At 39.5% G+C, this 16,368-nt stretch overlaps 1 protein-coding gene across 1 annotated transcript in view; it reads left to right on the top strand.

Moving 5' to 3' along the window:
• NT5DC1 (5'-nucleotidase domain containing 1) overlaps positions 1 to 15,686 on the top strand; it is a 126,182-nt gene extending 110,496 nt beyond the window's left edge. The window contains exons 11-12 of the mRNA XM_066547096.1: positions 4,334 to 4,502; positions 15,455 to 15,686. Of these exons, the coding sequence (XP_066403193.1) occupies positions 4,334 to 4,502; positions 15,455 to 15,561 (276 nt within the window). The 3' untranslated portion in view covers positions 15,562 to 15,686. The remainder of the gene's footprint in view (positions 1 to 4,333; positions 4,503 to 15,454) is intronic.
• Positions 15,687 to 16,368: the final 682 nt, after the last annotated feature.

Genomic DNA, 16,368 nt, shown 5'->3' with positions numbered 1-16,368 from the left:
ACTTTTAGGCAGGTGCTTGACGTTTCACTGACACTGTAGCACTCTTGACAAGAGATTGCAGTATCTCAGGGAGACACCACCCCTGCCACACACAGCCCCTGTTCCGTTTACATCTGCTACCAGTGACAGCGAGCAAGCAAGGGAGAAATGAATTGTGTTGATTAAAGGAACCTGAACCAGGGGGGCCGTGGCAGGTCAGTGGTGTTATTTCATTACCAGGCTGCTCACTGGAGTCTGAACAACAGGTCACATCCATATCTCTGCAGTTGACTGGGCACCACTAACTTAACAGGACTAGTTCAAAGGGACTCCCTTCACAAACCTATGAGAGTTTTATTTTCATTTCCCCAAGCAACTTCTCCCATTAACCCTTTGGTTAAGAAGGGAGAAAAGCCAATTCAAAGGATTGTACAAAGTCAGGTGTTTCTGGAAAGTTAGTCACAGATTAGATTTCATCTGCTTAATCAGCCTTAGCGTTCATTGGCAATAAAATACAGTAGTACAGTAGATTTTCCATGCCATGCTGTGTGTGCAGAGAGGGACTGAAAACTTAATACATAGTACAACTCTCAATGCTATCACTCTTTACAAAATACTATTAAAGTAAGAAAGTATTACTTTAATTGGCAATTGCATCTTTCAGAAAGAAATTACAAAAATCTGGTTTTAGTTGTTTGACTGGTATTTCATCACTAACAGTGAGAGGGGAAGAAAACAACCTCCTCACACACCAAGTGGGAGACTTGTGATTTCCATTTTCATTTGCAGTTTTTGTCTTTTCCCTTCAATTAAATGCATGATATAAGGCAGATACACATAACTGTGAAATTATGGTAACAACTGCAGTTCTTTTAAGTATGTGAGTCATAACCAAATAAGCAAGAGAATAGCAAACTAAAAACTATTTATACAGTTACTTGGCTTCTAAGTAAATTGCAACATGCAGGGTGAATAAAAATACAAGGCATTTTATTGAAACAGGATTTGCCTCTCTCCTAGAATTGGGGGTTTGTTTGTTTGGCTGGAGGCTTTGGTTTTGCATTCTGTTCTTTAAATGTGTGATCAGTTCCATCAATGAAAACTCAAAAGGAAAGCTGGAATTTGTCCCAGGATTTCGAGGAAAATTATTACAGAGGAGCTGTCAGTGTGTAAATGAATGGCTTATATGAATGAACGGAGCAGAAATTAAATAATTAATTGGTGGATATACATGATAATTTTGTAGTTAGAAGAGAAAACTTAATTTTTACAATACTGACTGGTGACTGGTTTGTTGTAAAAGTCAGGTCTGTAATCCCTGTATTTCCATTAACTCCCTTGGTGTGACCATAGACAAGGCTATTTCCTTTATGCCTTTTGGCTCTGTTTGTCTCTTTATTCCTGTTTATCTTTGGCACAAATCTAACGGTACTTCCTGGAACAACCTGAGGTGTTGTTGTGAAGCCTGATGTGTTAAAGCCATATTCCTAGGGCAACACCCTGAAGTGCAGCACATTTTATTTTAAATTTGCTAATAGTGATCCCTGTTGTAGTTTAGCTACAATATTCATGTGTGAAATGTTTCATATTTGCATGATGTGTAGGAGGGCAGGTTCTGTGCAACAGAATTCACACCAGTGGCTGGTTTGTCCATTTGTGTGATTCAGGGACATCCCATTGTTGTGGTCAGCACAGTTGTGCTGACAGAAACATCTCAAATACTATTACACCAGAAAAACAGTGTTTTGAGCATTGATTTTTTTCTGGCATCAAGAGTCAGTGGTGTGTTATTACCTCAGGACAAAGCATACAATCATCAGTACCATCACTCATACTGGAGGCAGTAAAGTATTCCTCAGGCTCTGTGCTTGCTATGGCATAGATGGCAAATCTGCATCTAAATAAAGCTCTTAAAAATACTATTGGCTTGGTCTTCCACTCCTCTCTCCTTTACATCTTTCATTCTTTCATCCCTTTACCAAATGTAGAAAACCTTCAGAGCTTGGCTCCCTGCTAATTAGTATTTTGGAAAGGTCATTTGTAAGCCAACTAATCAGTGTTACCCAAGGATCCTATTAACAGATTCTGTCGATTCTTTTAACAGGCCCTATTTGTCTAGAATTAGCAAAGCAAAGATGGTAGCACGTACTTCAGGTGTTTTGATTTTGTGGAAGGCCCTGGAACTTGGGAATTTCTGGTACCATCCCTATTTCCCTGAAGTGTAGATGTTTTCTTCAAGGCTTTGTACCCTCAACTGGCACAATCAACATCTGACCTGCTGCTGTCTGACCAATATGCCTGAGAGCAAATCCATATGCCTGGGGGATTTGCATGAGAAAGAGGGATTGCCCAGCACTTTCCAGGATCTGCTGTCCTGCTGTGAGAGCAAATTCTGTGTTTGGGGACTGCAGGAGTGGCTGATGCATCTTTCAGAGCTCATCAGCCCTGCTGCTGGGCATGTGCCTCCAGGCATGTGAGCAGCCACAGTGAGAGGAGCCTTTTGCCTCATTTCACAGATGTACAGATTCATGATGTGTGGTCTGTCCTTCATTGCAGGCTCTGATGTGTGCTGCAGGTGAGATAAGGACATTTTCAGGGCATCAGTTGGGGATGGAAGGGGAAGCAATGTCAGATGCTCCTAGGGATGTGGTCAAAGTTTTGAGTGCTCTTTACAAATTTTAAATCAAGATTTAGCCTACCAGACCAGCCCTGTCATGTGTAGATAAGCCAGCAGCAGAATGATGGGAGCTCTGCACTAGGTGATGACAAGTCTCATATCTAACCGGGTTTGATTTCACCAAGGGCTTGGCTTGTAAATCCAAAATTTAACTCTCTCCTCCTTAATAAGGAAGAAAATCCCACTCTAGAATCAAACTTCTGTAAAAATCAGTTCATTTCCTCGGTTACATTTTTAATTGTCTACTGAACTAACCATCGACTTCAGAAAGCAGAACCCTCACTTCTTTTATCTTATCAATAAACAGGACCCTGTCTTTTGTACAAATGCTTATGTGGGCCAGTAGTGGGGTTGTTGTTTTGATTAATCACCTGAACAGCTGTAATAGCCTTAAGAGTCTTCTGCATGTGTCATCCAGCTGGCAAACAGATTTTAATTCATCAGATTTTAATTCATCTAAACTTAATTATAACTGATGTAAAGTCCTGGGATTGGCATAGAAAGATAAGGTTTAGTGAAGGAAAAAAGAAAGTAACATGCTGTCCCTTTGTGCAAGGCATTAAAAAACAAACAAAAAAGCCCAGGACTTCAGCTAAATGCTTATTTTGAAACAAAATATGGGAGGTTTTTTCCAATTTATTTACATCAGAATACAGAAATTAATCTCTACTTTTGTTGAAATCAGTACTTACCCTCATTTAAACTCAGAGGATAAACTGTAGCACAGACTGATGGAAGTGTGGCTCTGTGTTTACTGATGTGGTCTGTTTGGTTGCCTCAACCACTTCCTTGTGATCAAAAGATACAGGCCTCCGTCATAAACACAAATGACTCCAGCAGATTCTCAAAACTGTTAAGAGAGAGGTTAAATGGAGAATAAAGTACAAAAGTTCACAAACCTGGAGGCACAAACTGCTGTATCTGTTCTGCAAGTCTGAATGTTACTTTGCACACAAATTACTTTAACAGATTTTCTATAGTGTAGTTTTGTTTCCCGTTTTTTCATCTTTCTGTAGATGTGTCCTGGCATTTTATTCTGATTGCTCATGACAGTATATAGCAGGTTTCAAGATGAACTTGTAAAAAGTTTTTCCAATGCTGCTTTAATGTTTTTTTTAAAACAGATGTTGTTGTCTGAAAATATACATTTAAAAAATTCATATTCCACAATTTTCTAGGCAACTGACTGTCTCTCCATGGATTCTGTGGCTCTGTTTTTGCTCATTCCTCAGCTCAGAAATAGATAACACAGGTGGCATGATGCATTCTTTGCAGTTACTCCACCCAGCATGAGGAAGCTCCTTTTCCCCCAGGAGGAGATCCCAGCTGTAACACAGCCTCTCCAGCAGAGAAGGACAGCAAGCAATTCACACTATCATAAAGAGAAAAACAGGGAAAATAAAAGGGGTTTACTTAAAAGGTTTAAAAACTATTTACAGTTAACTTTTTATGTCCTAGGGAATCTATAAATTGTATAAACAGGAACTTGGGGACTTATGGGAAGAAGATTCTTATTGTATTGTTGTTGACTTTATATTTTAAAGCCACATTGCTCCTGAGATACAATATAGGCTTCCCAGGCAATCAGAAAAACACTAGAGTTCCCTAAACTAATGCTTGTGGATAAATAAAGATTTATTTTTTTTAAGCTTATGTATTTATTTATTTTTCTTTCAGGGAGATCAGCTCAAAGTTCCTTACTTTGTATCTAAACAGTGGGGCTCTTTCTTCGTGGACAGATTGCCAGGCCTGGAAAATGCAGAGGAGACCTTAGTTCACACGTGGTCCTGTAAATGTATTAGCACTTACAGCACTATTGCAATCCCTAGTCTGGAAGCAATAGCAGGTAAGGAAGATGTTTGGGGCTTTTTTCTAATGAACATGCAGTATTCATAGTAAGTTTGTAGTGCTGTAGACCTGGTTTTGAGATTGCATGTATCTAAAATACATTCAAAATACTCTGTTCATATGATGCAACACTTAGCACTAGTGACCATTGATTACCTGGATGTTTGAGCTTTTAATTGTTGCCTGATACACCAGGGGTTTTGTTTGTGTCTGCAAATAGGAGCTGTTTAATTGATTCACTGTTAGAGACAGGTTGCAACATTTACCGGGCTGTAGATTAGTCCCTGAATCTGGTCCCTACTTCCCCATTGTGATTTGCTGTTTCTACTTTCAGTGGTGAGATACATTCAAAACAAACAACATGCAAAGTTACTTGGGAGTGTTATACTTACAAAAATGTTTCTCACAGATCTGGCTAGTTACACTTCCCCTATCAGCTTACTGTAACTTTGCAGCTACCGTATGTTCCTGGGATTACAAAGTGATGATGAGGACCCCCATGTGATCCATCTATCATTTTGCATCACTGAACTTTGTCCATACCCATACCTAAAGGAAGAAACTAATTATTAAATGAATGAAGAACACAGCAAGCATTTACTTTACTAACCCCTCCATTCAGCATCTTTTGCTTGCTTCATGCAGAAGACCAGGGAATAAAAGGTTTGTTGCAAGAGAGCATTTCAGGCTTGCCCAGCAGTGACTTCTACAGCAGGACACATGATAGACCTTTTCTTTACAACCATATTTTACACATGTCCTTACATTGTATGGATATCTCAAAACAGAACAATCATAGACTGCCACAATTTATTTATGCCTCTCATATTTGCCATTTTGCAATCTATTTCAGCCCAAAGACACAAAAGCCCAAACATGCCAAGGAAAAAACGCCAACAGAGAGATAATTTCTATAAAACTCCCATCTAATACCCTTCCCAGGGTCATGCTTGCATGTGGCTTGCTTTGGACGTGTTGACCAGGAGAAAATGGTTGGCCACAGTCTGAAATTCGCCTCCCAGGCAGCTCCACCGCCCGCCCCCCCCCCAACCCACAGCTCAGTTTAAACGACAAGCAAGGCTTTTCAACCTCAAATGTATGACAGTCTTTCCAGCTACAGATGAAAGGGTGCAAGCCCATAAGGCATATCTGGGCAGTTAGTGATAGGATAGCTGCCTGCCATCAGCCATGGAACTCCTGCAAAGCTCCTGTTTGTCCATGAGGAGGGACACCGTGTGCTGTCCCTCACTGCATTGAACCACTGCTGGGGCAGGGAGTCGTGTCTGTAAAAGTTAAACCCCAGCGCAAAAGGACAGGGGAGAAATAATGTTTTAAACTGGCAGCTGTGCACTGGACAGCAGACTCAAAGTTGAAGGTATGAGAACATCTCTGCTTTGTTACAGAGAGAGGTATTTCTTGTTTGTTTGTTTGGAAGAGCAGATGTTCATTATTATGGATGTTAAGGAATTCCTGACTCCTCTTGAATACCTTGTCTGACTCCTGTCACAGCAAGCTGTGAGAATCCCTGCCCTGCCAAGCCCTGAAGTTTTTGGCTGCAGCTGTAAGTCATATCTTAGCTACAGCTATTTGCTAGAAGAGATTGAAATGGGTTATGTGAGTTTGATGCTCTCCAGCTTTTCCTTTCCCATTCATCTGCTTCAATTACCAGCAGAGGACTTTCCACTGCCAAGCTGCAAAAACTCAGGCCTTTCCTCAAGATGCCCTGAGCCCAGTTGTGCAGCCAGGCTGCCACCGTGCTGACCACATGAGCCCAGCTCCCAGGCAGCAATGTGCTGACTGTGTGAGCTCAGCTCAGGCTGGCTCAGCCTTGGCAGCACCTCACTCAGCCTGACCCAGCCACACAAGCTGCCACCTCACTGGAGGTGCACTGCAGCCTCCTGTGAGCTGGGGGTTCACAAGGGCTTCTCTATCAACAATGTCTGACCTGGCTTTTGTACGCCTATGTGAGCAGTAGTAAGTGCCACGTACAAGTCAGGATGCCAATGGCTTGTGGTCTGCAAAAATATTTGGTGAAATGTGGCAGATGGCTGCAGTGCTGGCTTTAAGACTGATTCTTGTTTGGCTGCAACGAGTGTCTGTGCATAAAGAACAGCTTGGTTTACTTCTCATGACACATTGAAAAAGATTATTCCAAAGACTATTCAGCATTACTTAATACTAGTAACACACTTACTCAATACCAGTTCAGAGATGCCTCTGGCAAGGAGGGTGTTACTGAAATTGCACACTGTTCATCATCTGAACTCTCCTCAGATTCTCTGAAGAGAAACTGGCATTTTCTTTGTGCATGAAAGAGTATATTTCATTTATTGTTAAAATTCCTCAAAGCAGACCTTCTACAATACCTTCTGTGCACTTCCATCAGTTTGGACTGGAAATCAGATACATGTTATATTGACAGTACATGGTTAATAAAATAGTAGAAGCCAATGTCCCTACTTCTATTCTACATGCCTCACTCACAAATCCATCTGTTTCTCCACTTTTCTGCCGTTGAGTCTCTCCTCATTTACAGCTCCCTTACAGATTTTTAAAGCACAATTATATCATAAGACAGATTTTCCAAACTGGGATCCATTACCGTGGGAATGTTGCTTTAGTGCTCCCACATGGAAATTAAAGGGGTAGGGGTCTCTCTGAAGAATTACATTCTGCATAAACCACAGTTTCCAGGACATCTTTCTCCACGTCAGAAGGTTAGGTACGAGCCAAGTAGAGGACAATTACTCTTATCTTTCCTACCTGAATAATCTGAACATTACCTTCAAGGACAGCAACCACTACTCTGTGACCGCATGATCACATTTCCAGATCCCCATGTTAATAATTGTATTTCCTTCATCATATGGGTATTCCAACAGTAATTTCAACAATTTCAAAGATACCATTTCTGACAGGTCTTTTGATTAACAGTTCTTTGATTGAAAAATATGATACGCATATTTCAACCTAATGCTTTGCCTTTCAATCTCACTATATTTGGTATTTTTATAAAAGCCACACTTCAAAAAATTCCATTAGGAGTTTTAGAGCTATGGAGGAGATTTTTGTAAGTTGTTTTTTTTTGTCATTGTAAAGAAAAGGTTAAGAAAGTGGCCTCTAAATTGTAATAAGGAGAAAATAACTTCTTTTCTAATTTCATCATTCTTAACCTAATGTTGTAAATTTGTCTGATAACCTCTGAATGGTGAAGTTTGTCACAGGATTAAAAATTACTGCAAGCAAGAAAAGGAGATTGAGTGATGTTGCAGCTCAAGAGAATTTCATTTCAGAGAGGAATTAGTACAATTGTAAATGTTTTATGGAGACAGAGTTCATTTCACACTTTGGAGAGATTTGATAACCAAGCTTCTGTCATGTATGAGGATAATGCATTTTTTTTAATCTTGCATGCAATATGAAATTATATCAGGGTTTGCCCATATGGCTGCATAAGTTTATCTTCGTGCCTTATTGTTATTTCAGTTAGCTAGAGCTAGAGAAAAAAATCTCCATAATAATTAACCAAAGCTGTCTCTTTAAAGATGCCTACAGATCCCTGCCACTTCCTGCGGGAGTTTAAGTTGTCAGCCTGCTTGCTGTATAAATATAATGATAAAATTGCCAGTGAACCATGACAAAGAAGTTCATGTTTCTGCTTAGAGCTGCAAATTATCTGCACAATGGAAAGCTCAAGGCAGCCGTGGCTGGGGCTCCAGAACTGGCAATGTGCAGGTCACAGATACACGGGTCTGCCAGCAGAGATCAACTACAAATTGCAAACTTCACACACCATCCTCCACATGTATTTTAAATGTGAATGCCCTGGAGGAATCAACTGTTATCATGGAAGACATGAATTTCGCTAATCTTGTGACATACTAATCACTGATCAGCCATATACTACACTAATCAGCCATATACTGATTTCTGTATCCTGAACAGCAACATTTGCAATTGTTGCTGAAGTGAAACAAAAAAAAAAAAAAAAAAATCCCTCATGTTTTTGCACCTTAGTTCTATGCTTTTTCATTGACATTACATCACCTAAAGTAAAATCCAACTCAATTTAGAATTAAATTACAGTAGTCCTTGCTGTAAGTAGACTGATAACTGTGCTCTTATTCAAATGATACAATAACATATAATTCCCTTAAACACATAGAACTATCTATATTATGCATTGCTAGTTAGCAGTAACCTTTCATATTTAATGCCTTATCTTACAATTGTGCTTTTGCTTGACAACTTCCATGTAAGACTGTATCTATACAATAGCATCTAGACACTAAGTTTATCAAAATGCTTGAGGATTTAAACTGCTTTGGGAATTTGCTGTTACAAATAATAGTTGCTGCTACAAGGCCAAAGAGGTCATTTTTATAATTAAAGTTTTATGCAAAAAAACTACTCTTACACTGGGTGGAAAATTGGTGTAAATACACAACAGTAACATTTCCGAGCTTTTGTGGCCCTCAGGTTTCATACAAGGAAAAAAAAAAAACAACAGATAATAAAGATAACTGAATAGAGAGAAGATATGTGTTCTGAGTGTATAAACAGCATCTTGATCTATGTGTCAGTTGAAAAACATCAGATAATGTAAATCTGATTCATCTGTTCCAGGAAACTAGTTTCAATGTTCTCCTTTTAGAAGTAAGAAGAAAAAACGTGCCCAACGCAACCAACAAATATAAGGCATCTATTTTTTTCAGCTGAAATAAACATCATTTTAATCATAAAAAATTATTGTTCAATAACTCAGGACTAGTTTATAAAAAGTCCTTGGGACCTAGCTACTTCCCAAATGGTCTGAGACCTCATCTTTACCACAGGATTGGACCACTTGATAGTGATTTTCAGTGTAGAAAGGACAGTATTCAGTGTATTATGGTTTGATCAGGCTTTCCTTCCTCCTCCAGAAAGGTGTATTGACTTGTGCCCCTGAAGACCGTGTCAAATCATGCAGAACCCAAAAGATTACTTCCTAGCCAATAGCTGACAGAAATGTTCCTGCCATCGTTATTCTGCTCTATGAGATGTCAAAGTACAGCCACCTTGAAAAGATTAAAGGGAGAACTCATGAGCAACTCATTAAGAAAGGGGGAACCACTCAGTCATTCCTGCTTTAAAGTTATCCTTCAACTCAGGCAGCATAATTTCATTTGCAGGCTGTAACTAAAGCTGTAATTGGGTTTTGACCGGATCACAGGCTTATCGAGTGGGTTTAGACTGACACTTTATAAACCCTGGTTGTAATACAAAGTGTTGATAATTTTTGAGTGTGAAAACTAGTGGAAATAGATAAATCACCAAATATTGAAAATACTTGTCTGACCAGGTTGAAATTGAACATAACCTGCAACCTCACATGTTAAAAAACAAAAACATTGGTGGAAGGACATTTATGTACTCTGGACTGGTGTGTAAGATATTCCTTCTAGATTAAGATGGTCACATATGCTCAAAAAACTATGTAGGCCTTGACTTCATGTGCGTTTGTGTGCGGATTTTTATTTTAAGGTAAACAATGTTTGTCACCCCTCTAGGAAAAAAAAAATCAGGGAAAGGGAAAGAAAACATTTTTTTTACAAGAGAGGGGAACATGATGAGATTAACCCATCTCATGAGTTTGGAGAGGAAGGTTGCTCTTGGTGAGTTTATCTCAAAATGAAAGTAAAGGGGTGTATCATCTCCACATTTATCTTAATGTAGCTCCTTCACAGTCTCAAAATGTAGCTCTTTTTTGTTTTTTATTAATCAACCAGAAATTCCTGTCAGCTCAAAAAATTGCTTGTTTCCAGGCTAACTTCTTGAACCTACCTCAGAAGCCCTTCCTCCCGCTCCAAGATCCAGAATGAGTCATTCACACACAAGAAATTAATTAACAGATCCCTGAAAGGCTAACACATCCTGGTAGGATCTTGGCATTCTCTCAAGATTTTTTTTTTTAGTTAAAGTCTTCACCTAGATATTTAAAAATATCATAGTCCAATATTTTCTTCTGATCATTTCCAGATCAAGCAAAGAACCACACGTGTCTATTTTCTTACAAGACTTTCAAAAACCACCGCTTAAACAAAAACAAAAACAAGAAACATTTCCCTCACATATAAATAATGAGTTTTCTCATGAAAGCCCAAAAGAGCAAAGGAATTTCTAAGGCTTTCCTTCACTGCAGACCCTTATCAGGCTCAGCTGCGAGTCAGTGCACGCCTTGTGCACAGCTGTTTTGCTCAGGAAGGGGTCAGCGGTCCCTTGGCCATAGGGTAGACCCAAAGTAATGTGACTTGTTATTCCCAAGATAATTACAGTAAAATTGCACACCACAAGCAATCTCAGCAGCCACGATGGGACAGTCATTCCATTTCCCCAGGCACTTGTCCATCTGCAAAACCGGTAGTAAAGCTGCTGCTGCGCATATCCCTGCAGTTTGCCACTTGGGTTTTCTCCAATGGCACTGTGTTAGATACCACAAAAAAGTAACCAGTGACAAACCTCAGTGGCACTGAAGCTCTGGCTCAGGCCAAGCTCAGGCCACAGATGTCTGCTGGCAGTGCCACAGGCATGATCTCCAACCGATACACCTGTGTTGGCAAAAGCTTTTGTGCAAGTAAAGCAGCAAACCTGCACTTTGACTGAGAATAGTTTTAGTCTTTATTCCTACATGACTGAGAATAGTTTTAGTCTTTATTCCTACATGGCCCGGAGTAAACTGCACTGGCTCATATCACCAACTGTATCCAAACTCAGAAGCTTTCTCCTGCTGTGGAGCAAACCTATATTGAGGAGTCACCCCTTTCCCATACAACACCACCCAGATAGTCCCTCCTCTCCAACTTCTGAGTTATAGAGTATGCAGACAGCAGCACTGACATTCATGTAATTGACAGAAAGAATGCTTTTCTCATGCTGACTTCTCTCTTTTGGGAGCTTTACTTTAGTACAGCAAACATCTGACCTCCAGTTTAGGAAAATCAACTGTAGGAGTTTTTCTAAAAATAACTGCTATCAGATAAATCTTCTTGTGGCCTTGGGATTTTTTCTTTTTGCCTTTAGTATGCTGTCTCACATCCTGAGCTATTAGTGCAAGTGCTGCTTTGACTGTTACAAAATAGAGATGGGTCAGGAGATAAAAAACATTTAGCATTTAAGAAAAAGCAACACCTGTTACAGGTTACCCACAGACTGGCAAGCCAGGTCACCCAAAGGCACAGCCAAACTGGTGAGTTCCCCTGCAGGAATTATGCTTACTCCATTGCTAAGAAATAATTATTAGAAGTTCTTATCATTAAGAAATTAATATTTTCTCTCATTAGTGACTTTGAAATACAATGAAAGATTCATTATAAAGCTTCTAAGCCAGCGTTAATTATGGAAAATCCTGTAAGAGGAAAAAATTTATACTAGCTGATGGTTTGCCCTCTGCCCCTATAATTACCTCACCCAGATGATGAGATGTAAGATAGAGCTCTGACGGTATTTTCTGAAATTTGACACAATTAAGCAGGTTAAAGATTGTTTTCAAACTTGGGTATCACTAACAAGGTTTTAGTTCTCTTCCTCGTGCCTTTTCCATGGCGATAATCAGGAGGATATATTTGGATTCACTTAAGAACACAACCCTGCTGTTTACTAGGAGGCTTCTGCAGCATCTGGCGCCAGCCCTGCTCACTGGCAGGGAGCAGATCTCAGGGTGGGAGGGGGAGTTCTGCTTTCTGTAGAGCTTCTCACTCATCCCAGGGATGCTGCTGTGGTGTCAAGATGAAAAAATGTTGGCTTTGCTTTTGTTGGTCAATACTGAAAAATTATTCCTGACATTTCTGCTGTGTATTTTGGAAGAAATCTGTTTCAGTCTTGGACTGTGTTTTTAATTGAAAAACAATGACATCCACCTAAAGTGCTTAGTTAAGATTTCATTTGTTTAATCTATTGGTTTGTTCAAGGAAATTTTAAAAAATTAGAGTAGTAAGTTTATCAAGCAGGCCTGTGTCTGGATTAAATTAAAATTGTCTTCCATCCAGTTGCTCAAATACTTTCCTGATCACTCATTGAGAATATTACATTTTCCCTTCTTCTTGTGGTTTCTCTTTCTTGCTTGTGGGTGGAACTCCAAGTCTTCCTCTGATAGAAGCTTGTGGCATTGATTTAGCTGGCCTATACCAAATGCACAGCACACATTACAGTGGGATGTTTTAACTGTGATATAAATGCATGGATATGGATTGGGTATACTTAAGCATCAGAACACAATGTTCTACTTCATGTCACTTAATACCTGGATCTGGATAACTGGAACACAGGAACTGACAGTAGCTACTGTTTAGATACCATCATTGTTATTTTGCTCACACCAGGACTGCTGGAGGCCTGCAAGGGACCAGGGCAGGGCAGGAGCTCTTCTGAGCTCAACTTAAGCCATGTAACCTGTGAGGGATGCCCAAGCCATTGGAAAGTGCTAGCACCACTGAGTGGTCACCATCAAGGAAAGCAGTATTCATCACTCACTTGCACTCAGGCTGGTGTGGGAGCAAAGAAAAGAGTGGGACAGGAACTCAGGGTGAGAGATCTGACTGGCATTTCTGTAGATTTAGGACCTTCTGTATTCCTCTCGGACCCTCTTGGGACCCTTCACATCTGATTTCTAGGAGTCTTCGGCTCTTAAAGGGAATATCCTGTTTGTCTTGGGTTTAAAAAAAAAATTAGTCTGGGTAGAATTACCTAAGAATGATAAAAAAATTCTGGGACTGTGGTTCTCAAGCAATTGGATAGTGTCAGCTAGTTCCTTCTTCCAGTCTCAGGCTGTCTTGTTTGTTCAAGTCTACTTAGGGTTTTTTGTGATAGTGGCAATATTGGATGAATTTTGTGCTGAATTCATTATCAGTGCAGGTTAGGATTCATTAGATCCTTGCTGTCAAACTACCCCCTTGTTGTAATATCTGCCCCCTGCCTAATTCATTACTCTCCATCAGGGTTAGGTAACAAGTGGGTGCCCAGATGCAAAGGTCTACCACCACAGCAGCAGCTGGGAGCATGCATAACAGCAAATCCTGAAGAATTTACTGGGAAAAAAAACAGAAGGAAAACAACAACTTGGAAATAAGCAACTAATTTTTCCCAATATTGGCTTTATTATAGAATACTGTATGGTTTTGGTTTTTTTCATGCCTTTGAAAAATGGATATTTAGAGTCATCTTCCAAAGTCAGCTTGCTGAGACAAAAGCAACATTTAAATTGATAGATTGGAGTGTGAATATATAAAAATCTCTTTTGGAGCCTTTGGCATTGGATATAGAATGGTTTGGGTGTTTAAGCTGATTCTGTAAAGCTAGTTTATGAAGAAATACCAATGAAATTACCATTTTGATCCAGCTGATTCTTTTCCTCAGCAATTATCAACTCTGTAGCAAGTCTGCCCCATTTGTGCTGCTCTTTGATTAAACTACTCTTGGGAAACTCCAGGCTGCTAGACTATTAAGCTAGTAAAAGCTTTTTTATAAAAGTAACTGTATGACATTTGATTTTTATAGCTTCTAAAGATATTTGGAAATATTTGCTTTCTTTTTCCATTTCTTTTGTCATTTTTGAAGCCTTTGTGTTAAACTGAGTGTCATAAATAGACTCAGCAGCCAGTAAATCCACTGGGCCTTCTGCATACTAGGAAAACATCTGCCTGTTCTGCCGTGCTCCAGAGATTTCCCTGACTCAGACAAAATGAGAAAATTAACTTCTCTGACAATCTAAAATCACCCACTTAAATAATTCTCTTCCAATTATCTTTCCTCCTATTCCTACTTTATTCCAGCCTCTATCTGATTTTTCAGCTTGATCTAAGTACTCTTTTGTTGCTGTGTTATGTTCAATATGAGTTTGAAGCTGCAGACCTGGATGCTGTCCTGGTGCCTGCCTGCAAATCACTTGTGAGACAGAACTAGATTTCCTGTTGTTTTTGCTGAAACTACTAAAATTACGGGTTTCTGTTTCATAGAAGCTGTTGAGTGGGGGAAAAAAAATTGCAGCATGTAGTGACAGGATGTCATTTCCCCACATTTACTCCAAATTAAATTTTAAAAATTGCAATTCATAAGTTATTGTACAGATAAGCCTAGTAATAGCTTTTATGCTTTACTTTGGTTCTGAACTGACAACCTGGAAAGGAGCTTCCCCCCTTTTTGGGGGGGAAAGGAAATTTTTTCTTGAACTGGGTTTAATTTATATGTTTTTTAAGTTGGTTTCTTGAACTTTGAGTACAAGGTGAGCACAGGAAGTATCAGTTTTCTGGCTGTGAGGGTGGGTGGGTCACTGTTGGCAGCAGAGGCTTTTGAAAAGTTACAGAAAATAAAGCTTTCACTGTTCAGAGCTATTTTAATGCATTCAGTGTTCTTTACAGACTGGAAGTGATGAGTACATCAAGTTACAAGTGCAGATTTCTAAGAATGCTTGATACAAAATGATGTTGTTAGCACTGGATTGCAAGAAGGTCTAAGAGTGGGTGCTTTTTGGGAATCCTGCTTCAATAGCCATGAAAAAAAAGGAACTGATTCTTTGTTTTAAACATAACCCTCATATGAGTAGATGGTTGAGATAAAAGAGAAGGATGACTAATTGACAAATAAACTTGAAGGTGTATTGGGAGAAAAACTGCATCTAGGCTCAATGAAGATTTTTCATTAGTATTTAAGCATTCATTAAATAATTTTCTCTGACTAACATTATTTCAGCAATCAAGGAACTGAATATCCTTTACTACAGTTGAATAAACTCTGAAAGTCAATCCCTTGAACAGCTGAAGATGTCAAATAAATGTGTAATCATGCAATCAGATTGAATTCTGGTGCCGGTGAGCTAACAGCTCAAGGTTTTAAGAAGTATTGCTATTACGACAAGCTTGTTTTTTATGTGATACAGGCTGTGTTGCTAATGAGATGTGGTATGTTTCTGTCTTGCAGATTTACCACTGGATTATAGATTTACACGATTTTCCTCAAATAGTTCAGCAACTGCTGGGTACTACCCAAGCCCTCCAAGAGCGCTGCTGCCAGTGATGATGAAATAGGTTCTCAGCTTTTTCCTTAGATAACCCTGTGACCCTTACTTAAACTGCTATCAAATGCTAATTGCTGAAAATGCTGTGTGATGCTTCATAAAATAGAGTGATGGATTAAAGCAGACTCCTGTGTAGATTTGTGTTTCACTTGTTTCTCTAGTCCAGCTGGAACAGGTGAGTGATGCATCCTTCTCTTTAAGTCTTCTTAGAGCACCACCTTTTACAAAGTGCTGTTGGCTTTTTGCATGCACTGCCCACAGGCTTCAGGAGAAATGTAATAGTAAAAGCTCATTCTGAATTACATTCTACATTTTTGAGGACATTTTAGGTACTCTCCCTCAGCCATATTTCAATTAACAGTTGCCTTGGGCAGCCTAGGTTATGACCATACACCAATGTTTTGCAAGCTCTGAGGAGTTAATTTTCCTGCCGTTCTTGGAGAGAAAGAAAGACTGAGTCCCAAAGAGAAAGATCATCATACTCAAAGAGAGATTTGAATGGGATTTAGGCAACTAAATGCAGATAATTCGGAAAGACTTTATCATACTTAGTATTCCTGAAAATGAAAAATAACTGACCACTCTTCAGCCATAAGGTTCCCTACATGCCTTTTCCTCCTTGAGTCTGCAATACCTCAAGCATCAAAGCTCTTCTGCAGAAGGAGGGAAACCTGCATACATTTCCCTTCTCTGATGGAATGGATTCAAACCTGCATTCTCCACCTCCCAAGAGTAGGAAAGCTATAACAACCAGCCATCTTTGCTAATTACAGCCTCAGCCAGAAGGGGAGCAAGACTCAAGGCATGAACTGAAAAT

Source organism: Molothrus aeneus, chromosome 3 (assembly GCF_037042795.1).
Source record: "Molothrus aeneus isolate 106 chromosome 3, BPBGC_Maene_1.0, whole genome shotgun sequence".
Taxonomy (NCBI): Eukaryota; Metazoa; Chordata; class Aves; order Passeriformes; family Icteridae; genus Molothrus; species Molothrus aeneus.
Note: the sequence above shows the minus strand (reverse complement) of the source record. Positions and strands in the feature narration are given on the sequence as shown.